This window comes from Garra rufa, chromosome 22, assembly GCF_049309525.1.
Source record: "Garra rufa chromosome 22, GarRuf1.0, whole genome shotgun sequence".
Taxonomy (NCBI): Eukaryota; Metazoa; Chordata; class Actinopteri; order Cypriniformes; family Cyprinidae; genus Garra; species Garra rufa.
This window is the reverse complement of record NC_133382.1, coordinates 25369510-25395692: the sequence shown is the minus strand read 5'-3', so window position 1 is coordinate 25395692 and position 26183 is coordinate 25369510. Positions and strand designations below refer to the sequence as shown.

Genomic DNA, 26183 nt, shown 5'->3' with positions numbered 1-26183 from the left:
GATACGCAATTTAAAGTCCCGATCTGAATCAAATTATTTGCGAAGTTACAATCTAAATCAAATGATTTGCAAACCCTCACCGAAATCCTGATCTGAATCAAATGATTTGTGATATGTGATTTAAAGTCCCGATCTAAATCAAATGATTCCCTATATGCAAAGTTCTGATCTGAATTATGTGATTTCGAACCCCCTTCAAAATCTTGATCTAAATCGAATAATACGCGAATTAAAGTCCCGTCTGAATGAAATGATGTGAAGTTTTAAATCAAATTATGCACGAACCCGCTCCAAAGTCCTGATCTAAATCAAATGATTTGTGATACGTGAAGTTCCTAAGTCAAATGATTCGCAAACTTGGCCCAAAGTCCTGACTGGAGCGCTCAGAAGCAGTCTGATAGGGCCTAACATAATCTGACATAATGACATCATTATTCACATGGCACAGCTAATTGGTTCTTTTTGTATCGGCAGCCAATGAGCTGCTGCTCAACATTTAAATACTTTGCTAGTGCTTGCTGTAGCAGTTCCAGCACACTTTAGTAGCACTCCACCTTCCCCAGCTCCACCTGTGTAAATCTGCTATGGTGTGATTTCATGTATGTTAATACTGACTGCATGAGCCAGCACTAACTAGCATAAACCATCTTGAACCATGCTAGTCAAAGCCGGTCTCTTAGGAAAATACGACATGGTAAAACAGTAATTCATTCATTTGTCAAAGAATAGTGATACTTGAGGGATTTAAAGCTGGCATGATGATTTGCCTGCTGGTTCAACTCAATAACACAGAGTCATCTATTTTTCAGTACGCCCTTCCGACTTTGCAATCAACGGCCTGATGCAGGCGGATCTTTCGATCATGTCCAAGTCAATTAAACAAACAATTCCGACCAGGGTCCATCTGAGGCTTCGTCACAGCCAGGCAATAAGAAGCGTGTGTGCATGTGAGCATTTCCTTTATCAGTCCCTGACCAGATGAAATTCTGTGCTATTTTTTTTTCTGGCTTCACTAACACTAACTCATTACTTGCAGCCTCTTCTGGTTGTCGTCTTGCTGTGCCTAGGCAACAGGGCCAAGTTCTTTTCTCCTTGTATCAAATCCAAGGGATATGTGAGCCCTGTTTAACATGTGAATTGAACACATGAGCACATACGACTGAATTTAGATTAAAAATGAAAACGGGACCAGGCTGCTGTTCCCAGAGACTGTACTATTTATGCTCTTAGCAGATGCTCTAGCTCCACAATGACAAGTAGGACTGTATTCAGGAACTGAATTTGGAAGTATAGTGAAAGACAGCGAGCTCTCAGAGGTCTTCAGTGCTGTGTTTCTTTTCAGTGTATGTCATTATGATGGATTTGTTTGAGCTGAAATGCTCCAGCAACAAATAAGGGAGACTCCATTCACTTAGTTGGCCAAAGCAAATCAGATGTTTACGCAGAATAATGCATAAAAAAGACACACCCAAAGTCACAGATATAAACAAACAGTTCACCAAAAAAGGAAAATACTGTCATTATTAACCCTTAAATGCATACCTTGGGTCTTTCCTTATTTTTATTTTTTTTTTAAGTTTGAAATCAACTTTCTTAGTATTCCTCCATCTATTCATTATAAGCAATATAATAAGAAAGAAATAACAAAATATAAAAAATATCTGTTTTGGTGTATCAGGTCACTAGAGACCAGAGGTGTGAAATAGTGTAAGCATATTTTTTGTGTGCAAAAATATGTCAAAATCTGATGACTCAATACGTGTGTCACACCCTCTGCATGTTCCCTCAGCCCCAATCACCACGATCCCCCACCCACCAGCCAATCACCACCACAGAACGCCCGTGAACCATCACCAGAATTCTAATCACCGTCACCTGCACCAGCAATCACCACACCCTTTATATACTTACCTCTGTCACTTACTCACCGGCTGGTATCGAAGTTGCATGGATGTCTCTCTGTGGATCTTCTCCCCCTCCTGTTGTTTCTCCTGTGCTCTTCGTGGATTGTTCTGATGTTCTCCTGTGAAACACGTTACGTGCTCCTCGTGGATTGCTCCGATGATCTCCTGTGAAACACGTTAATCGTGTTAGAGGGAAGTGACTGTTGCTCACGCTACGATACTTATGAACTTGAACTCACCTGTTGTGTTGTGTTTGAAGATTTGACCACAGAGACCTTTATTCACCTGTTTGCACGTGTGTTGAACTGTGCACGTTTGTTAATAAATATCTTGAAAGATACTCACCTTCTTCCTTTGTGTGTGGTCGTGACAGGATACCAGCCCTAAAGAAATAACTTACCACATCACTCATGGAGGCGAGCGCCGCTATCACCGAAGACACCCCCGATCCATTTACGGATATGGTAAACGTCCTTCGTCAATCTCTACCTGCTACTCCAACGACGATTTCCAACACGCCCCTCTCTCGCCCCATGAGTTATTCCGGAGACCCGGGTGGTTGTAATGGTTTCCTCCTGCAAAGTTCCCTCTACATCGAAGCCAACGCACACCATTTTCCAAATGAAATTTCTAAAATATCTTTTATGATTTCCCTCCTCACTGGGCAGGCACTTCAATGGGCGGAAGCGCTTTGGAATTCACGGAGCGATGCACTAATCTCCTATAATGCTTTCGTTACCCACTTTAAGGACGTGTTTGGAGCTGCTCTCACTCCCCTTTCCGTGCACGATGAACTGATTACTCTGAGTCAAGGTACGTCCAATATTCATGAATACACCTTGCGCTTCCGCTCCCTAGCGGCCATCAGTGGTTGGAACCAAGTCGCTCTCCTGGCAGCCTACCGTAAGGGGCTTAAACCCCAGATCCGCAAGCATATGGTCATTTATGATGACCATGTACCGCTGGAGACTTTCATCAAGAAAGCAGTAGGCATTTCACAACATCTCTCAGCATGTCCCTCTACAAAGTCTGTGCCCAGTTTCCCTCCACTCCGAACACCTTCGCCCCAACGAGATGCGGAAGAGCCCATGATGACCGACTCCTATCGCCTGGACCCTGCGGAGAGGAAACGACGAATTAATAATCGCCTGTGCCTGTATTGTGGAGAAGCCTCACACTTTATCAATGCCTGCCCAGTCCGCCCGCCTCGTCCAATGGTGAGTACCGTATCTATTACTCCAGCCATGTCTCTCTTACCCCATATTACCGCTGAACTAATAGTAAACTCTCGTACTCTCCCCATCTATGTGCTCGTGGATTCCGGAGCGGCTGGCAATTTTATCTCATCACATTTCATTGCTAAACATCGAATTCCCACCGTTCTAAATGAGGTTACATATCAAATCACCACTATCCAAAACTCACCATTGGGCGATGGTAAGATATCTCGCCGGACCAAGAAAGTGACCCTCATCTCCCAACACAACCACCGTGAACATCTGACCCTCCTAGTACTCCCTCGAGCCAACGTGGATGTCATCTTGGGCAGACCATGGCTCATAAAACACCAACCCCGCGTTGATTGGAGCACAGGAGAGGTCCTGGAATGGGGAAAAAATTGTGAGAACCACGGCTACCATCCTCCCTCGTCGGATCCAGAGCCTCCATACCGTCCTATCCCTCTTCACGCCACCACCATAGAGAGTCCTACCACCCAATCCTCCATCGCCATTCCCCCCGTCTATCAGTCTTTTGCCGATGTCTTCAGTAAGGAACGGGCCACACAACTACCACCGCACTGGCCCTGGGATTGTAGTATCGACCTGCTGCCAGGCGCCAAACTACCTCACGGGAAGATCTACCCCCTCTCACGTCCTGAGCAGGAGGCCATGGAGAACTACATCCAGGAGGCTCTCCAACAGGGGTTCATCAGACCTTCCACGTCCCCAGCAGCATCCAGTTTCTTCTTCGTCCCCAAGAAGGATGGTGGACTCAGACCCTGCATTGATTACCGCGTACTTAACGACGCCACGGTGAAATTCGCCTATCCACTGCCCCTAGTGCCAGCTGCCTTGGAGGAGCTACGGGAAGCCCGCGTATTCACCAAACTCGACCTCCGCAGTGCTTACAACCTGATCCGTATCCGAGAAGGAGATGAGTGGAAAACCGCCTTCATCACCCTGACCGGTCACTATGAATATCAGGTGATGCCCTATGGCCTGGCCAACAGTCCGTCCATATTTCAGAATTTCATGAACGAAATCTTCCGCGACTATCTCCATCGTTTCGTAATCATCTACACTGATGATATCCTAATATATTCACGTAATCTAAAGGAACATCAAGACCACGTTCGCCAGGTTCTCCAGCGCCTCCGTGAGTACCAACTCTATCTAAAGTTAGAAAAATGTGAATTCCATCAACCCTCCATCTCCTTCCTCGGATACGTGATCACTGCGGAGGGAGTTCGCATGGAGACCGGAAAGGTGGACGCAGTGGCCAAGTGGGCGGAACCAAGGACGGTGAAGGAACTTCAGCGTTTCTTAGGGTTCGCTAACTTCTACCGACGCTTTATAAAAAACTATAGTCTCCTATCGGCTCCACTCACTTCCCTCTTAAAGGGAGGACGCCGGGTATTACAGTGGACTCCAGAAGCCCAACAAGCCTTCGACCGTCTCAAGCTGATGTTCACCACCGCTCCCATCCTCAAGCATCCCGACCCTTCAAGGCCCTTCGTGGTGGAAGTCGACGCGGCGGACGTAGGCGTAGGAGCCGTGCTGTCCCAATGGTCTGGTGAACCCCAATCCCTCCATCCGTGTGCGTACTATTCCAAGAAACTCACCCCAGCTGAGCAGAACTACGGAATTGGAGACCGCGAACTTCTGGCAATGAAGCTCGCCCTCGAAGAGTGGCGGCACTGGTTGGAAGGAGCCCAGTTCCCCTTCACCGTGATAACCGACCACAAAAACCTCCAGTACATTCAACACGCCAAAAGATTAAATGCCCGCCAAGCTCGCTGGTCACTATTCTTTGCCCGATTCAATTTCAACATTACTTACCAACCCGGCCACAAAAACACCAAAGCAGACGCCCTATCTCGTATGTACTCACCCGAACCTACCACTGACGCTCCTGACCCTATTCTACCTCCATCTGTCTTCCTCGCACCCATTCTGTGGCAACTCGATGAGGATATTCGGGCCGCCACCTTCGAGGAACCTGCACCACCGGAGCTTCCCCCGGGTCGCGTCTATGTTCCAATCCGTCTTAGACCCCTTCTGCTGGATAGTACGCACACGTCCCCCGGCTCAGGACATCCTGGCAGTAGGCGAACCCTCTCGCTCCTCCAGCAGAAATATTGGTGGCCCAACATGAGCAGGGAAGTGGAACGGTACGTCCAAGGATGTTCGGTCTGCGCCGTCAACACAACCCCACGCCGCTTACCCGAAGGTAAACTACAACCATTACCTATTCCCCGCCGACCCTGGACACATTTAGGTATTGACTTCGCCACAGACCTGCCTCCCTCTCAGGGCTACACGACAATTTTAGTGGTAGTTGACCGATTCTCAAAAGCTTGCAAACTAATACCTCTCAAAGGTCTCCCCACAGCACTAGAAACCGCAGAAGCACTGTTCCACAATGTATTCCGGAACTTCGGACTTCCAGAAGATATCGTGTCCGATAGAGGACCTCAATTCATTTCCAGGGTCTGGCGGGCCTTCTTCAAGCTCCTGGGTACCACAGTCAGCCTGTCATCCGGATATCACCCTCAAACTAACGGGCAGACCGAACGGAAAATACAGGAAATCTCCCGCTACCTTCGGACGTACTGTTCCCAACATCAGAACACCTGGAGCCAGTATCTACCGTGGGCTGAGTATGCGCAAAATTCCCTCCGTCAAACCTCTACTGGTCTAACCCCCTTCCAATGTATTCTAGGCTATCAACCAGCTCTGTTTCCATGGACAGGAGAGTCCTCCGAGGTGCCTGCGGTAGATCACTGGTTCCGAGAGAGCGAGAGGGTGTGGGACTCAGCGCACGTCCATCTCCAACGGGCAGTACGGAGGCATACGGAGCACGCCAACCGCCGTAGGTTACCCAACCCAGTTTACCTCCCCGGGGACCAGGTATGGCTTTCCACCCGGGACATACGCCTCCGGCTGCCCAGTAAGAAGCTGAGTCCCCGCTACATAGGGCCCTTCACCGTTCACTCACAAATCAACCCCGTCACCTACCGTCTTAACCTACCTCCACATTACAGGATCACTCCCTCGTTTCACGTTTCCCTGCTAAAACGCCATACTGAACCCCTATTCCCTTCCTCCACAGAATCGGAGCCACCTCCTCCTCCCGAACCACCAGAGATCCTCGGAGATAACATCTACCAGGTCCAAGAAATCCTAGACTCCCGGCGGCGGAAGGACCAGCTCCAGTACCTCGTGGACTGGGAAGGGTTCGGACCCGAGGAGAGATCGTGGATACCCCGTGACGACATCCTGGATCCGACTCTCCTCGAGGAATTCCACCGCCAACATCCCGAACGCCCAGCTCCCAGAGGTCGTGGTCGTCCCCGTCGCCGCTCTTGGGTGCCAGGAGTCACCCGTGGAGGAGGGGGTGATGTCACACCCTCTGCATGTTCCCTCAGCCCCAATCACCACGATCCCCCACCCACCAGCCAATCACCACCACAGCACGCCCGTGAACCATCACCAGAATTCTAATCACCGTCACCTGCACCAGCAATCACCACACCCTTTATATACTTACCTCTGTCACTTACTCACCGGCTGGTATCGAAGTTGCATGGATGTCTCTCTGTGGATCTTCTCCCCCTCCTGTTGTTTCTCCTGTGCTCCTCGTGGATTGTTCTGATGTTCTCCTGTGAAACACGTTACGTGCTCCTCGTGGATTGCTCCGATGATCTCCTGTGAAACACGTTAATCGTGTTAGAGGGAAGTGACTGTTGCTCACGCTACGATACTTATGAACTTGAACTCACCTGTTGTGTTATGTTTGAAGATTTGACCACAGAGACCTTTATTCACCTGTTTGCACGTGTGTTGAACTGTGCACGTTTGTTAATAAATATCTTGAAAGATACTCACCTTCTTCCTTTGTGTGTGGTCGTGACAACGTGTAACTAACCTTTACTCCTCGAGATGGCACTGTTTGATTGACAATAATGATGTGATGTTTCACTCATAATTATCGCATACATAAACAAATGAATATCAAAAATGATCCAAATATTGACTTAGAAGTCATTGAAAACGATAGTTTTGAGAATATGGTTGAGATTGCGAATATGAGCCAGATGCTGAATGTACCGTGGATGTTCGCTCTGAGGATGGCGGCGATCGTAAAATCATCTGCTCAAATTGATCCCTTCTAAGTTGCAAAGGGTGAAAAAATATGCTTTATTTTATTCTTCTGTAATTTTTCTTAAAATATCAAGAGAGTCTTTTGGTGTTGCAGAAGTTAGAGATCCATCCATGATATATATATCGGTCCGCGTTGCTAAAGATCCGAATATGTAATAATGATTGGTGAAACATTCATGCATTTAAGGGTTAAAGGGATAGTTATCCCAAAAATCAACTATTTGCCTACTTACTCATGCCATTCCAAACATGTAAGACCTTTGTTCATCTTCAAAACACAAATAAAGATTTTTTTTAATGGAAATGCAATAAGGACATTGTTAAAATAGTCCATGTGACATCTGTGGTTCATTCGTAATTTTTTGAAACTACGAGAATACTTTCGTGCACAAAGAAAACAAAAATAACAACTTTACTTAACAATAAGTGAGTAATTAATAACAGAATTTTCATTTTTGGGTGAACTGTCTCTTTAACTCACTATCAGTTCAGTATCCAAATGCCTTCTTTTTTTTTTTTTTTTGCAGGACATACTTAATGAGGTGAATTTTTTGAAGAATATTCTGGCCACTTCTGCAATGTACAGTGAGGGAAAAAATTATTTGATCCCCTGCTGATTTTGTACGTTTGCCCACTGACAAGGAAATGATAAGTCTATATTTTAATGGTAGGTTTATTTGTACAGTAAGAGACAGAATAACAAAAAAAAATGCATTTCAAAACTGTTATAAATTGTTTTGTATTTTAATAAGTATTTGAACGCTTCGCAAAACACGACTTGGCGACAAAACCCTTGTTGGCAATCACAGAGGTCAGACATTTCTTGTAGTTGGCCACAGGTTTGCACACATCTCAGAAGGGATTTTGTCTCACTCCTCTTTGCAGATCCTCTCCAAGTCATTAAGGTTTCGAGGCTGACATTTGGCAACTTGAACTTTCAGCTCTCTCCACAGATTTTCTATGGGATTAAGGTCTGGAGACTGGCTAGGCCACTCCAGGGCCTTAATGTGCTTCTTCTTAAACCACTCCTTTGTTACCTTGGCTGTGTGTTTTTGAGTCATTGTCATGCTGGAATACCCATCCACAACCCATTTTCAATGCCCTGGCTGAGGGAAGGAGGTTCTCACCCAAGATTTGACGGTACATGGCCCCATCCATCATCCCTTTGATGAGGTGCAGTTGTCCTGTCCCCTTAGCAGAAAAAAACACACCCAAAGCATAATGTTTCCACCTCCATATTTGACGGTGGGGATGGTGTTCTTGGGGTCATAGGTAGCATTCCTCCTCCTCCAAACACGGAGAGTTGAATTGATGCCAAATTGATTTTGGTCCTGTGACTACATCTGACCACAACAGTTCTCCTCAGAATCATTCAGATGTTCACTGGCAAACTTGTGCAGGGGGACTTTGCGGGCACTGCAGGATTTCAGTCCTTCAGGGCGTAGTGTGTTACCAATTGTTTTCTTGGTGACTATAGTCCCAGCTGCCTTGAGCTCCCGTGTAGTTCTGGGCTGATACCTCACCATTCTCATGATCATTGAAACTTCACGAGGTGAGATCTTGCATGGAGCCCCAGATCGAGGGATATTGACAGCTATTTTGTGTTTCTTTCATTTGCGAATAATCGCACCAACTGTTGTCACCTTCTCACCGAGCTGCCCGGTGATGGTCTTGTAGCCCATTCCAGCCTTGTGTAGGTCTACAATATTGTCCCTGACATCCTTGGACAGCTCTTTGGTCTTGGTCATGGTGAAGAGTTTGGAATCTGATTGATTGATTACTTCTGTGGACAGGTGTCTTTTATACTCCTAATCTCAGCTCGTTACCTGTATAAAAGACACCTGGGAGCCCGAAATCTTGTAATAATACTTATTTCACTCATTAAAATCCAAATCAATTTATAAAAAAATGTAAATGCGTTTTTCTGAATTTTTTTGTTGTTACTCTGTCTCTCACTGTTAAAATAAACATACCATTAAAATTATAGACTGATCATTTCTTTGTCAGTGGGCAAACGTACAAAATCAGCAGGGGATCAAATATTTTTTGTTCCCTCAGTGTAATGGAAGTCAGTGAAGACTGGGGCTCATAAAAGTACTCATTAAACTACTCCATATGACTTCTGCAATATATTTCAAGTCATATGAAGCCATACAATAGCTGTGTGTGACAAACAGGCTGAAATTTAAGTCATTATTCACTACAGATCACTAAACCATTGGCTTAAACAATTTTTTGGTCATTTTGGAGTTTGACAGCCCTGGTCCTCAATTTACTTTCATTATACTGAACAAAGCAGCCAGGATGTTCTTTAAAAATGTCCCTTTTGTAAAAAAAAAAAAAAAAAACAACTGTCATACGTGATTGATATGACATGAATTTGAGCAAATATACAGTGGTGGCCAAAATTATTAGAACACCAGTATTTTAACCAGCTAAAAACGGTTTTAAATCAGTTATTTCTATCTTTTGCTGTAGTGCATCAGTAGGAAATATCAGTTTACATTTCCAAACATTCATTTTGCCTTGTTGTAATAATCCTGTGAGATTTTTGTTTGCAAATGGAGTCTGAAAACAGCCAGTGCTCCACACAGAGATCTGATCTCATCATCTAGTCTGTCTGGAATGACATAAAGAAACAGAACAAACTGAGACAGACTAAATCAAGAAGAACTGTGGCAAAGAGACCTACCTGCAAAGCTACCTGAAAAACGTCCAAGTGCAACTAGAACAAAAGCTGCTTTAAACGCAAAGGATGGTCATACTAAATGTTGATTTAATTTAGTTAATAGAAGTTAATTGATATAGAAAATGTATCTATTATTTATGACATAGCATCCTCAATTTACAGAATTTTTACACAAGTGCCCTAAAACTTTTAATAGTACCATAGCAGGTAGGTTTCTTGAAGCATCTTGGAGATGATGCCACAGTTCTTCTGGATTTAGTCTTTCTCAGTTTGTTCTGTATCTTCATGTCATTCCAGACAGACTATCTTTGTCTTTGAGATCTTTGTGTGGAGCATTGGCTGTTGTCAGACTCCTTGTGCAAACAAAAATCTCACTGGATTATTACAATTAATGGTAAAATGAATGTTTAGAAATGTAAACTGGTATTTCCTACTGACACACTACAGCAAAAGATAGAAATAACTGACGTAAAACCTTTTCTATCTGATAAAAATACTAGTGTTCTAATAATTTTGGCCACCACTGTATATTCATTATTGAGTGAACTATGTATTTTGTGCTTTATTGTGACCAGATTGGCAGAGATGGATTTGCAGAAATCATTAACAGAAGCAGGATTTCTCTGCATCAGGAAACACACTCATATACTCACACACTCCAGTATCTCCGAAACACAGAAAGATATTGTGCATATGGCAAAAGGAGATCATAAATAAACCAGCTAAATATTACATCCGACCAGGAGCGAAAAGCATTACATTTCCCAAACCTGTTAGACTACTATTAGTAAGACCAAAATATACAGATTGCAGTTACGAAACAGCCTAGAACAACATTCATAATGCAATTAACTTTTAAAATGTGACACACACAACACAACAATGTAGAAAAGGACTTTTTTTCAATCTGAATTGGTTTAATAATAATAATTTTATACTGCTCATTTTCCCTACCTACACAGATTTGGTTATGTCAGCAGAAAATTTGTTTTAGAAGCAAAGAAAGTTATTACATCTCAACGAAAGATTATGAAAACCAAAAACACACAATAAGAGGATATTAAAGTGAATAAGTCTTTAAATTAAGTCTTCAAATAAAATACAAACAAAAACAAACCTCTAGGTCACAGACCCGACTGAATGAATGAATGAATGAAGGCGACGTGACCTTATATTTCTCACTCTGAGAGTCGGTATCATTAAGATTACATAAGTGCGGCTATGATGAGAAAGAAGATGAATGTGCCAAAGCCTTTGCCCCACCAGGGAGGAACAATGTTAATAAATGATGCACTGTGAGGAGATCAAACTCAGCCTTTGACACAAAATGTGACGCTCAGGGTTCACTGATGGAGTGTAAGGTCACATGCTTACATCCTCCCAACACCATCCTACAGAGCCACCTACTGTAGCAACAGAAATACAGAGAAACGGGACGGCCCCAGCCTGTTTTCCATTCACAAGGCCTCTGATCCATTTAGTTTCAAAACTAACTCATTATTCCTGCCTTAAGGAAAGGGAGGGTTGCCTCTCTAGGGATTTTCACATACAATAAAAGATGTTAGACTACCATGATAAATGGCAAAAGGTTAGACCCCGGTGTGTATTCTGTTGTGCTTGCTATTGGTATTTCACACTTAAAACCTGTAAGGCCAGGTGCAGCGAGCACGTGTGTGTTTGCTCTTTCTGTCGTCGTGTGAGAGAAGAGAGCAGTCACGGAAGCGCTGGGGAAAAGGGCAGGAAGAGTGCAAATGCTATCCTGAGCTATGACCTTTAGCGAAAGAAAAAAATCCACACAAAGCCAAGCCTAAGGCTAACGTCTACAGAAAACTCTTAACTATTTACTAATTATTCCAAAATTTAAAATGTGGTGTGGTGGGTAGCCATTGTCCCAGCCCTTTGGCTCGCAGTGTGTGTGTCAGCATGCATAGGTTAAAAATTTGACAACTTGACCTTTTGCTAGAGATTACTTTAGTGAACTCATTAGCATGACTGTGCTCCAATGCACAAGGCATTCTGTGCAAACCAATGAACGTGTCATGTACGAGAAAAAAAAAAAAATCAACATACAATGAAGGGCCAGTAAATCAGCCAGTGTTGCTCCAAATTAATCTATTATATGTACGTCTATTATGCCAGATTAAAAATGACCTTCATTTCAGTTCTTTCATTTCAGAAATTCAAAACAAAGCTCAAAAAGATTTCAGAATTTGGAATTTTATTTTTATTAAAGTTTATGTGTAAATATTTGTGAAATAAACAAACCATTTCAATATTTATTATGTAAAAAAGTGAAGAGAAAACATGAAAAGAATGTTTGAAATGTGTGATGTTTGAAAGAAAAGAAAATTAAAAGTCACTTGAGTGCAGATTTGTGTTATGCATTGTTTTTAATCCAGCTGTAATTTTTTTTTTTCATATTTAGCAAAGATTGTTTATTTTGTATGCACTGATGGACTGAGTAATTTGTGTTTTTAACGAGTTTTGTTTGTAAAAGAGTAAAAGAGGTTTTTTTGTTCAACCTTACAGTTGCTTCGCTTTATTTATGTTTTTGGAAAAAAAATTACAAATATTTTTTTTTTAAATCTAAAAAAAAAAAATTAAAAATCTAAATTATATAATTGTATAATTGCATATAATATAAATTCTGATGGTATTATTTGTCATATCAATGTCATTATAGTACTGAGTAGTATAGTTTTATTAATAATTTGAATACATTTTTTATTTTTATATTTTCTGTTTTCATTTTCATTTTAATTTTAGTGGTGTTTTTGTCATTTTATATATATACTGTGCCCTCCACTAATACTGGCACCCTTAGTAAATATGAGCAAAGGTGACTGTGAAAATACATCTTCATCGATTATCCTTTAGACCTTTCATTCGAAAAATTCACAAAATTCTAACCTTTCATTGAAGTAAAACGATGGAAAATGGGGGGGGGGGATCTCTATGAAATAAATGTTTTTCTCTAGTTGACGTTGGCCACAATTATTGGCACCCCTAAAAATTTGTCTAAGTAAAATATCTCGAAAGTATATTCCCATTAATATAAAAAAAAAAATTAATATACAGGGCGGCTAGGAGTATAAAATTGTCCAGTCATGACTTTCTGTTCCACAGGATTATAAATATAAGGAACACAAAATCCAAATTCACCTAATCATCCATCACAAGAAGTAAAACCAAAGAATGTAGTTCTAATGTGCAGAACAAGTTTGTTGAGCTTCACAAAATAGAAATTGACTGTAAGAAAAGAGCTAAAGCATTGAAAATCCCCATTCCCACCATCAGGGCAATAATTAAGAAGTTCCAATCAACTAAAGATGTTACAAATCTGCCTAGAAGAGGACGTGTGTCTATTTCATCCTAATGCACGATAAGGAGGTGAGTTTGAGTGGCCAAAGACTCTCCAAGGATCACAGTTGGAGAATTGCAGAGAATTGTTGAGTCTTGGGGTCAACAATAATGACAATAAAATGATCAAACAGCCCCTACATCACCACATGTTGTTCCAGAGGGTTTCAAGAAAAAATCCTTCTGGCTCACCCAAAAACAAACTCCAGCATATTCACTTGTCAGACATGATTGGAACTTCAAACAAGACTGGCTTCTATGGTCAGATGAAACTAAAAATTTGTTTTTTGGCAGCTAACCCTAGAGATAGTTTTGGTGCAGACAGGGATAAAAAAGTACCCCATGCCCACGGTTAAAAATACTGCTGGGTCTTTAATGTTTTAGACCTATTTTTCTGCCGGAGGACCTGGACATCTTGTTTAGATACATGGCTTCATGGATTCTATCAAATACCAGCAGATAAAAAATCTAAACCTGGCTGCCTCTGTTAGAAATCTTATAATGGGCCATGGTTGCATCTTCCAGCAAACATCAAAATCAACACAAAATTGTGTTTTTTTTTAATTGATTTTTGTTTTAGTTTTAGTTGTTTTAGTATATCAAGTTAAACTAAATTAAAATGTGAACAGTCTCCAGTCTCAGCAACTAGCTGAAATAAGAAGTTATTTTTTTATTTCAGTGACATTTATTTTATTTTAAGAAACAGAAATGTTTTATTGGTTTAAGTTAAGCCATTTCTGCGAATAAAAAAAAATGTTATTGTGACTTTTTATCTCACAATTCTGACTTTTTTTCTCTCAGAAAATGTATAATTTTCTGAAAAAGTCACAATTGCGAGATATAAACTCGCAATTCTGAGAAAAAAAGGCACAAATTCGAGATCTAAACTCGCAATTCTGAGAAAAAAAGGCACAAATTCGAGATCTAAACTCGCAATTCTGAAAAAAAGTGACAATTGCGAGATATAAACTCGCAATTCTGAGGAAAAAGTCACAATTGCGAGACATAAACTCGCAATTCTGAGAAGTCACAATTGCGAGATATAAACTCACAATTCTGACGAAAAAGTCACAATTGCAAGATATAAACTCACAATTCTGAGAAAAAAGTCACAATTGCGAGATATAAACTCGCAATTCTGAAAAAAGTCACAATTGCAAGATATAAACTCGCAATTCTGAGAAAAAAGTTAAGTGCAAGATATAAACTCGCAATTCTGAGAAAAAAGTTAAGTGCAAGATATAAACTCGCAATTCTGAGAAAAAAGGCACAAATTCGAGATCTAAACTCGCAATTCTGAAAAAAAGCGACAATTGCGAGATATAAACTCGCAATTCTGAGGAAAAAGTCACAATTGCGAGACATAAACTTGCAATTCTGAGGAAAAAGTCACAATTGCGAGACATAAACTCGCAATTCTGAGGAAAAAGCGACAATTGCGAGACATAAACTCGCAATTCTGAGAAGTCACAATTGCGAGATATAAACTCACAATTCTTACGAAAAAGTCACAATTGCAAGATATAAACTCGCAATTGTGACTTTTTCAGAATTGCGAGTTTATATCTTGCAATTGTGACTTTTTCGTAAGAATTGTTAATTGATATAAACTCGCAATTCTGAGAAAAAAAGTTAAGTGCAAGATATAAACTCGCAATTCTGAGAATAAGTGACAATTGCAAGATATAAACTTGCAATTATGAAAAAAGTCACAATTGTGAGTTTATCTCAATTCAGAAAATTTTATTCTGAGAACAGTCTTTTTTTCAGAAAAAAAGTCAGAATTGCAAGATACAGACTCGTGTTTACGTAAAAAAATGTCACAATTCTAACTTTTTCACACAAATGCGAGTCTGTATCTTGCAATTCTGGCTTTTTTGTGAGTTATAAAGTTCAGTTTTCGTAATTCTGTGTTATAAAGTAAGAACTGTAAGATATGAACTCACAATTCTGAGAAAAAAAAAGTCAATTGTGAGTTTGTCTCACAATTCTGACTATAACTCACAATTGTGAGTTTATATTTCACAATTCGGAGAAAAAATTTCAGAATTGCAAGTTTTATTGTGCAATTGTTCAGTTTTAAGGGGAAACAAACTCAGATTTTCACAGTTCTGTGTTATAAAGTAAGAACTGTGAGATATAAACTTGCAATTCTGAGAAAAAAGTCACAATTGCGAGATATAAACTTTATATCACACAATTCTGATTTTATAACTCGCAATTACGAGTTTATATTTCACAATTCTGAGAAAAAAGTCAGAATTGTGAGATAAAAAGTCGCAATGACCTTTTTTATTTTATTCAGTGGCGGAAACGGCCTTCCATTAATAACTGTTTCATATAGTATTTTAAAGTCGAATGGACTAATTGAAACACCCAATTAGAGTGACCTTAATAGTCCTAACAGTGCTTTTCGTTAGAGAGTAAAAGTACACTTACTTTATGGGGCAGAAATAGAGAGTTGACACAGGAAATCAAACTTGCAGTGTCCTCAGCATCAGGCTGGCCACAGATAACAATCTACAAGAAAAAGGAGACAGTTACACATAACAGAACAACAAACTTGTGAGCAAAAAAAATCTGTACTGTATGAACCACCAAATGAACAAATGCGAAAAGAATGAACGGGAAGAAGAAAGGGTCAGGACTGCTTGTATGGTGCTGTAATGAGGTGGGCAGGTGTGATGTGGAGCGGGCTGCCCTTAGCTGGACCTCTAGCTTGTTATTCCACCTACTCTGATGACTTCTCCGCCGCTGGTGAGCTCTGATGGCCATGACACATGTTCACAGCTCCTACAATTGTCCGGGAACAGGAGGAAACTTTGGAAAAATGGCCTGACAGGGAAAACTTTTATCCAGCAGCATCATTCTAGTTTGATATGTGACAGATCCAGGCGCTAACGGCCCTCATAGTGAGGACTGATGAACTGCAATCAATCCTACTGTATGTACCTTTGTAACAGAAGCAGCAAGGGTCATACTAATATTCCAAAAAAGCTTAAAAAGATCAGATATACCATTGAGGTTAGAGATTAGGGTTCAGACAGATACCTTTCAAAAGTTTGGGGTCAGCAAATATTTTTTTTTTAATCAATACTTTTATACTTTTCCACAATAATATTACACAGCACAGCTGTTAACATTAATAGTAATAAGAACTGTTACTTCTTCACAAAAAAACACAAAAACCAAAATATCGTCAATATTTAATACCTATAATAATAGTAATAATTATTATTATTATAACTATTATTATTATATGTTAAGAAATATTTACATATATAACAATATATAAATAAACAGTTAATTTGAATATGTAAAACAATGTTAAGAAATAGATTAAAAGTAATAATACATATAATAATATATAAACAAATATAATTAATAATACATATTTTATTTATTTAATTATATGAATATGTAAAATGTTAAATAACACATGAAAAATAATCATTATTATTACTATTTGTATTATTATATGTTAATAAATACATATAATACTTATATATAAATAATATTTACAAATATTTTATTTGTTTATTTATATAAATGCATAAAACATTGTTAAATAATGAATTAAAAATAATAATATAATAATGGTAAAATTAAATAATAATTAACAAATAAGCTAACAAACACCAAATAAATACATTAATAAATACTATTTAATATTTAAAAATGTTTAAATTAAAAAGTATAAATCATTTGCAAACAATATTTACTACTACTAATTATTATTATATGTTAATAAATATTTACATATAACAATATATAAATAATTTTAACAATAATAAATAAAAATAATAATAATTATTATTATTATTACTGTATGTTAAGAAATGTTTACATATAATAACAATATATAAATAAATATAATTAATAATAAATAGTTTATTTATTTATTTATTTATATGAATATATAAAACAATGTTAAATAATACAATAAAAATAATAATTATTATATGTAAATAAATATTTACATTTACTACTAATATATAAATAAATATAATTAATAATATGTATGTATTTATGTATATGAATATGTAAAACAATAAATAATACATTAAGAATAAAAACATAATGATGGTAAAATTAAATAAATAATTAACAAATAAGCTAATAAACATCAAATAAATACATTAATAAAAATGATTTAATATTTTATAATACAGTTTAAATAAAAAAAAATCGTTTGTAAACAATATTTGATAATAATAATAATAATAATAATAATAATAATAATAATAATAATAATAATAATAATAATAATATTATTATCATGTTAAGAAATATAACATGTATAAATATAACTAACTAATCAATCAATCAATCAATCAATCAATCAATCAATCATTCATTCATTCATTCATTCATTCATTCATTCATTCATTCATTCATTTATTTATTTATATGAATATGTAAAGCCAGAGGTTTTCAAACCTTTTGGAGCCAGGGATTTTTTTTTTAATAAATACTTTTCCACAATAAAAACAGCTGTTTTCAACATTTATAGTAATAAGAAATAGTACTTGAGAAGAAAATCAGTATATTTATAATTTTTGAAGAATCATGTGGCACTGAAAACTGGAGTAACGGTTGCTGAAAATTCAGCTGTGCCTTCATAGGAATAAATTACATTGTAAAATATTATAAAATAGAAAACAGTTATTTTAAATTGTAATAATATTCCACAATAATGGTTTAATGTATTTGTGATTAAATAAATGCAACCTTAAAGGTTGTATCAGCGATTTCAAGCCTGAAACATAAAGTGTCACATTCAGCTAACCTTTCTTCACGATCCGCTCGCTGCCTGCTCCATAAATTGGCTGTAAAAAAAACGCGTCTCTGTGGTCAGCCTAGGGTCCGAGATATGCCAAAAAAACAATCGGTGCTACCAACGATTCCACAGCAAAACAAACAGTGTTCCAACCAATCACCGTCAGAGGGTTGGTGTTGTGGACTTTCGTACTGGTGCAGGGATGTGAGGGAGGCAGAGCGAAAGACCACAACACCAACCCCCTGACGGTGATAGGCTGACCCTAGGCTGACCACAGAGACGCGTTTTTTTACAGACAATTTATGGGGCAAGCAGCAAGCGGATCGTGAAAAAAGGTCAGCTGAAAGTAACACTTTATGTTTCAGCCTAGAATCGCTGATACAACCTTTAAAGCATAACAGGCTTCCTTCAAAAATATAAATAATTTTTTTTTATGTCATTTATTTTTAAAACATTTAAACCGGATCAAACGTTTGAATGATATTTTATATCTGAACTCCTAAAATTATCTTTATTTCCAAACATGGATGGAAAATATCAATGAATACAAAAAAGCATCTAATGTTTAGCTGAAACCAAAATGCAAAATACTTATTTCCAGTTATATGACACAAGAACATCTGGCAAGGACTGAGAAAAATCATTCAGCATGGCACTCAATCTACTCAGGCTCTCCTGGAGGCTGATGCATTCAGAAATGACAGTCCCCACTGGAGAGAAGTTCACTTCCAGGTTTCCAGAGCATGAAGTGAGGAGGTTCTTCATTGGGACTTTATTACATCCAGCCATGGTTTGTCACCAGCATATGGTGTGTCTCGCTTGCTGGTTTGTTGTTTTCCCCGCCAGATTTCTTAACCAGCAAGACTTGTGGTCAAACAGCTTCACTGCCTGGTTTTGACAGATCTTTGATCAATAGGGCCTTTAACGGAATCTTCCAGGAGGCTTAGCATAGCCCACACATGCCTAGGGAAGTTCAGGATGGCTCTCCAGATGCTGAGATCATTAAACTTGCGTGCAAAATTGAGAGCTTCCTGTCAAGCTGCATTACTATCCGGTACAGTAGCAGCAAAACACTGGACCGCAAGGACATGCAGAGGGTGGTGCGGTCAGCTGCATATAACACCGCGGGTGTATCGGTCAACCTGCAGGACATCTACACCAGATGGAACAGGAAAATCATTGAGAACTGAGTCGCATGATCAATGGTCTACCCTCAGTTCCGCCTGGAGTGGTAATTAATTTTCATTTAAAACAAAAAGCATTGTTTACTGATTATTTACTACACTTCTGGACAAAAAAAGAATAAATAATTTGCAAACAATATTTAATAATAATAATTATTATTATTATTAATAACATCATATAATAACAACATATATGAAGAAATATGTATATGTAATAACAATATATATACTTAAATATAATAATGTAAGTATTTTATTTATTTAATACAATGTTAAATAATACTTTAAAATAATAATAGTAATAATTATTATTATTATTATACGTTAATAAGTATTTAAATATATATACAACATATTTATTTACATGAATATGTAAAATAATGTTAAATTATGTATTAATAATTATTATTATTATGTTAAGAAATATTTACATATAATAACAATCTAAATATAAACATAAATATAATTAATAATATTTATGTATTCATTTCAAACAATGTTAAATAATATATAAAAATAATAATTATAGTAATAAAAAATCATTATACTGTATGTTAGTAAATATTTACAAATAACAATATATAAATAAATATAATTAATAATACATATTTCATAAATTAATAATAATAATATTATTATTATATGTTAAGAAATCATTACATATAACAACAATATACATAAACATAATTAATAATACATATATTTTATTTATTTATTTAAAACTATTTTAAAGAATACATTAAAATAATAATAACAATAATAATTAATTATTATTACTATTATTATTATATTATATTAATAAATATATACATACATATAATAACAATATATTAAAAAGTATAATTAATAATACATACATATTTATTTATTTGACATGAAAATGTAAAATAATGCTAAATAATACATTAACAATAGTAATAATAATAATAATTATTATTATTATATGTTAAGAAATAATTACACATTACATTATATACATAAAACGTATGTAATTTATTAAATTAATCTAATACATAAATTAATAATAAATATAAATATTTATTTATTTGTAAAATGTTAAATAATAATATTAATAATAATAAAAATTACTATTATATGTTAAAACACATTTACATATAATAACAATATATAAATACTTATAATAAATAATATATATTTATTTATTTAAATATGTAAAACACTGTTAAATAATACATTAATAATAATAATTGTTATTATTATATATTAAGAAATATATTCATATAATAACAATATATACATAACTATAATTCATAAAACATAAATATTTATTTATTACTATGTTAAAAATATATTACAAATTATTATTAAAATAATTATTATGTTTAAACAAGCACATATAATAAAATATATACATAAATATAATTAATAAATATGAATTTTATTTATTTATTTAAACTGTATTTATTTACCTATTACAATGTTAAATAATACACTAACAAATAATAAAATTATGTTTTTTAAACAAAAAAAACAACTAAAAATTAGGAAAACATACACAAAATAAATACAGAAATAAATACTTGATTTACATAAACAAGTTAAATCATAAACATTGAAAATATTTAAAATATAAATCTTAAAAAGGGTTTATAAAACTAATCAGGAGCATATAGTGAAAAACTGTCAAAACTCTCCAGACCAAAGACTTGAAACCTGGCCTTGAGAGACTTGAGATTGGAGTCTGACTCTACCTTAGGGACTTGTGAACATGTCTGTCTTATTGTAGTATTCAGAGTCAAGAAGGCTTGAAAAAAAAAACCATTTCATTGCCATTGCATCAGATGGACATGATGTGACAAGTGAAACTGGACTTTTAAACTTCACATGCAGTAGCTGTGGACCACACTACAGTTACCTGTTTGAGGGTATAATGCTGGGCCATGACACTGCGGACCATGTCTGGCAGGGCGATTGGCACCTTAAGCAGTCTATCAGAGAAAGCAGTCAGTAATTGCTGCGAGCGCTGTATCCAGTCTTGCCGGCCTGTGAGGTGGGAGAGTCGCAGCAAGTTCATGGCTGAGACAGAGTTTGCGCTGGGTTCGGCACCGTCCTGATCTAAAGAAAAAAGAAAAAAGAAAAAAGACACAATGCTATTACAGTCAGATAATTATTCTAGCATAGCAGCTATGTTTTCAAACACACCTGATGTAAACAGTCTGGCTTCTGGAAAAAATGGCATCATAACATTGATGTTTCCGATATCAATTTAACCAGAGCCCATTTATCAGGTTAAGCAGAGCTATAAGTGCCTGATATCACAAGTGAAGTGGCTCTAGAGCTGCGAGTTGATTTACTTTATCTGCTCTTTGTTTGTGTGTGTGCAAAGCGGGTGTTGGGAGTGGGTTCCCGTGCCTCGTGTCACAATGTAATGAGCTGATTGCATCTGGAAGCTGAGAGGGATGGAAGCGATGACTGATGAATAGCAGCAATGCTGTCCCAACTAAACTCATGCAGATGATATCAGGTAGCTTGCCCGCTCCTTACAAGACACATGTACCACACATGGCCATTTACCGCAAGCAAGTCAAGTCAGAATGATTGTATGAACAAGCTGATCGCACATTAACGGGATCACAAATCTGGATTTTCTAAAAGCTTGACATGTTGGGAGTGTGTCATTATGGTGGAAGAAAATAAGTATTGATTGCCAAACACAGAATTTTATTATATTTTTTTTTTATTTTTTTTTTATTATATTTATGAGACAACGCTTTCCCTGCCAAACATTTTTACATTAATTTTTCCACGATTTTTCCCATGATTTCAGAGACAGCACTTTCCAGCCAAACACAGAATATTCCGATATTTATGAGACAACGCTTTCCCGCCAATCACACAATTTTGCACTATTTAAGAGACAACACTTTCCCGGCAAACTCAGAATTTCTGTTTTCATAGTTATACACTAGGTATAGCTATTATGCATCTCTTGAATGAGTCCAGAATCTTCTAATTAAAAAAATACAGACTAGAAAGATGCAGAAAATAGCAATCTCATATGTTAGCAGATGCATTTGAAAAATAATGTGATCATCAACAATACACAGCATATAAATAAAAACTGCCTAATGTTCAGAGTGAAATGTCAATCCAGGAAGTGGTAAAAGATGATATTTATGAGACAATGCTTTCCGGCCAAACACCCAATTTTATGTCTTTTTTGAGACAACGCATCCCTGCCAAACATAGAATTTTCCATGATTTAAGAGACAGCGCTTCCCAGCCAAACATGGAATTTTACGTTATTTACGAGACAACGCATCCCTGCCAAACACAGAATTTTCCATGATTTAGGAGATAGCTTTTCCCAGCCAAACACAGGATTTTACGATATTTATTAGGCAACGTTTTCCAGCCAAACACAGAATTTTACGTTATTTTTTTAAACAACGCTTCCCGACCAAACACGGAATTTTATGTTGTTGTTTTTTTTTGGAGACAGCGCATGGAATTTTACGATATTTATAAAACAATGCATCCCCGCCAAACACAGAATTTTCCGTTATTTATGAGAAAACGCTTTCCTGCCAAACATGGAATTTTCCGTTATTTATGACACAACACTTCCTTGCCAAACACTGAATTTTCCGTTATTTATGAGACGCTTCCCCGCCAAACACAGAATTTTCCATTATTTATGAGACAACGCTTCCCCGCCAAACACAGAATTTTCCATTATTTATGAGACAACGCTTCCCCGCCAAACACAGAATTTTCCATTATTTATGAGACAACACTTCCACGCCAAACACAGAATTTTCCGTTATTTATGAGACAACGCTTGTTCGCCAAACACAGAATTTTCCGTTATTTATGAGAAAACGCTTGTTCGCCAAACACAGAATTTTCCATTATTTATGAGACAACGCTTCCCCGCCAAACACAGAATTTTCCGTTATTTATGAGACAACGCTTGTTCGCCAAACACAGAATTTTCCATTATTTATGAGAAAACGCTTCCACGCCATACACAGAATTTTCCGTTATTTATGAGACGTTTCCCCGCCAAACACAGAATTTTCCGTTATTTATGAGACAACGCTTCCCCGCCAAACACAGAATTTTCCGTTATTTATGAGAAAACGCTTTCTTGCCAAACATGGAATTTTCCGTTATCTATGAGACAACACTTTCCTTGACAAACACGGAATTTTCCGTTATTTATGACACAACACTTCCTTGCCAAACACTGAATTTTCCGTTATTTATGAGACAACGTTTCCCCGCCAAACACAGAATTTTCCGTTATTTATGAGACAACGCTTCCACGCCAAACACAGAATTTTCCGTTATTTATGAGACAACGCTTCCACGCCAAACACAGAATTTTCCGCTATTTATGAGACAACGCTTCCACGCCAAACACAGAATTTTCCGTTATTTATGAGACAACGCTTCCACGCCAAACACAGAATTTTCCGTTATTTATGAGACGCTTCCACGCCAAACACAGAATTTTCCGTTATTTATGAGACAACGCTTCCACACCAAACACAGAATTTTTCCGTTATTTATGAGAAAACGCTTTTTTGCCAAACATGGAATTTTCCGTTATCTATGAGACAACACTTTCCTTGACAAACACGGAATTTTCGTTATTTATGACACAACACTTCCTTGCCAAACACTGAATTTTCCGTTATTTATGAGACAACGCTTCCCCGCCAAACACAGAATTTTCCGTTATTTATGAGAAAACGCTTTCTTGCCAAACATGGAATTTTCCGTTATCTATGAGACAACACTTTCCTTGACAAACACGGAATTTTCGTTATTTATGACACAACACTTCCTTGCCAAACACTGAATTTTCCGTTATTTATGAGACAACGCTTCCCCGCCAAACACAGAATTTTCCGTTATTTATGAGACAACGCTTCCCCGCCAAACACAGAATTTTCCGTTATTTATGAGAAAACGCTTTCTTGCCAAACATGGAATTTTCCGTTATCTATGAGACAACACTTTCCTTGACAAACACAGAATTTTCCGTTATTTATGACACAACACTTCCTTGCCAAACACTGAATTTTCCGTTATTTATGAGACAACGTTTCCCCGCCAAACACAGAATTTTCCGTTATTTATGAGACAACGCTTCCACGCCAAACACAGAATTTTCCGTTATTTATGAGACAACGCTTCCACGCCAAACACAGAATTTTCCATTATTTATGAGACAACGCTTCCACGCCAAACACAGAATTTTCCGTTATTTATGAGACAACGCTTGTTCGCCAAACACAGAATTTTCCGTTATTTATGAGACAACGCTTCCACGCCAAACACAGAATTTTCCGTTATTTATGAGACAACGCTTGTTCGCCAAACACAGAATTTTCCATTATTTATGAGACAACGCTTCCACACCAAACACAGAATTTTCCGTTATTTATGAGACAACGCTTCCACGCCAAACACAGAATTTTCCGTTATTTATGAGACAACGCTTCCACGCCAAACACAGAATTTTCCGTTATTTATGAGACAACGCTTCCACGCCAAACACAGAATTTTCCATTATTTATGAGACAACGCTTCCACACCAAACACAGAATTTTCCATTATTTATGAGAAAATGCTTCCCCGCCAAACACAGAATTTTCCGTTATTTATGAGACAACGCTTCCACGCCAAACACAGAATTTTCCGTTATTTATGAGACAACGCTTGTTCGCCAAACACAGAATTTTCCGTTATTTATGAGACAACGCTTCCACGCCAAACACAGAATTTTCCATTATTTATGAGAAAACGCCTCCCCGCCAAACACAGAATTTTCCGTTATTTATGAGACAACGCTTGTTCACCAAACACAGAATTTTCCATTATTTATGAGACAACGCTTGTTCGCCAAACACAGAATTTTCCGTTATTTATGAGACAACGCTTGTTCGCCAAACACAGAATTTTCCATTATTTATGAGACAACGCTTGTTCGCCAAACACAGAATTTTCCGTTATTTATGAGACAACGCTTGTTCGCCAAACACAGAATTTTCCATTACTTATGAGAAAACGCCTCCCCGCCAAACACAGAATTTTCCGTTATTTAACGCTTGTTCGCCAAACACAGAATTTTCCATTATTTATGAGACAACACTTGTTCGCCAAACACAGAATTTTCCGTTATTTATGAGACAACGCTTCCACGCCAAACACAGAATTTTCCATTATTTATGAGAAAACGCCTCCCCGCCAAACACAGAATTTTCCGTTATTTATGAGACAACGCTTGTTCGCCAAACACAGAATTTTCCATTATTTATGAGACAACGCTTGTTCGCCAAACACAGAATTTTCCGTTATTTATGAGACAACGCTTGTTCGCAAACACAGAATTTTCCATTATTTATGAGAAAACGCTTCCACGCCATACACAGAATTTTCCGTTATTTATGAGACGTTTCCCCGCCAAACACAGAATTTTCCGTTATTTATGAGACAACGCTTCCCCGCCAAACACAGAATTTTCCGTTATTTATGAGAAAACGCTTTCTTGCCAAACATGGAATTTTCCGTTATCTATGAGACAACACTTTCCTTGACAAACACGGAATTTTCCGTTATTTATGACACAACACTTCCTTGCCAAACACTGAATTTTCCGTTATTTATGAGACAACGTTTCCCCGCCAAACACAGAATTTTCCGTTATTTATGAGACAACGCTTCCACGCCAAACACAGAATTTTCCGTTATTTATGAGACAACGCTTCCACGCCAAACACAGAATTTTCCGCTATTTATGAGACAACGCTTCCACGCCAAACACAGAATTTTCCGTTATTTATGAGACAACGCTTCCACGCCAAACACAGAATTTTCCGTTATTTATGAGACGCTTCCACGCCAAACACA

At 37.5% G+C, this 26183-nt stretch overlaps 1 protein-coding gene across 1 annotated transcript in view; it reads right to left on the bottom strand.

Annotated features, from left to right (window-relative positions):
• Positions 1-26183, bottom strand: part of spata20 (spermatogenesis associated 20) — a 74100-nt gene that overhangs the window by 15691 nt on the left and 32226 nt on the right. Inside the window, exons 14-15 of the mRNA XM_073827885.1 lie at positions 21178-21377; positions 15777-15857 (exon numbers count right to left, since the gene is read on the bottom strand). Coding sequence (XP_073683986.1) covers positions 15777-15857; positions 21178-21377 — 281 coding nt within the window. The remainder of the gene's footprint in view (positions 1-15776; positions 15858-21177; positions 21378-26183) is intronic.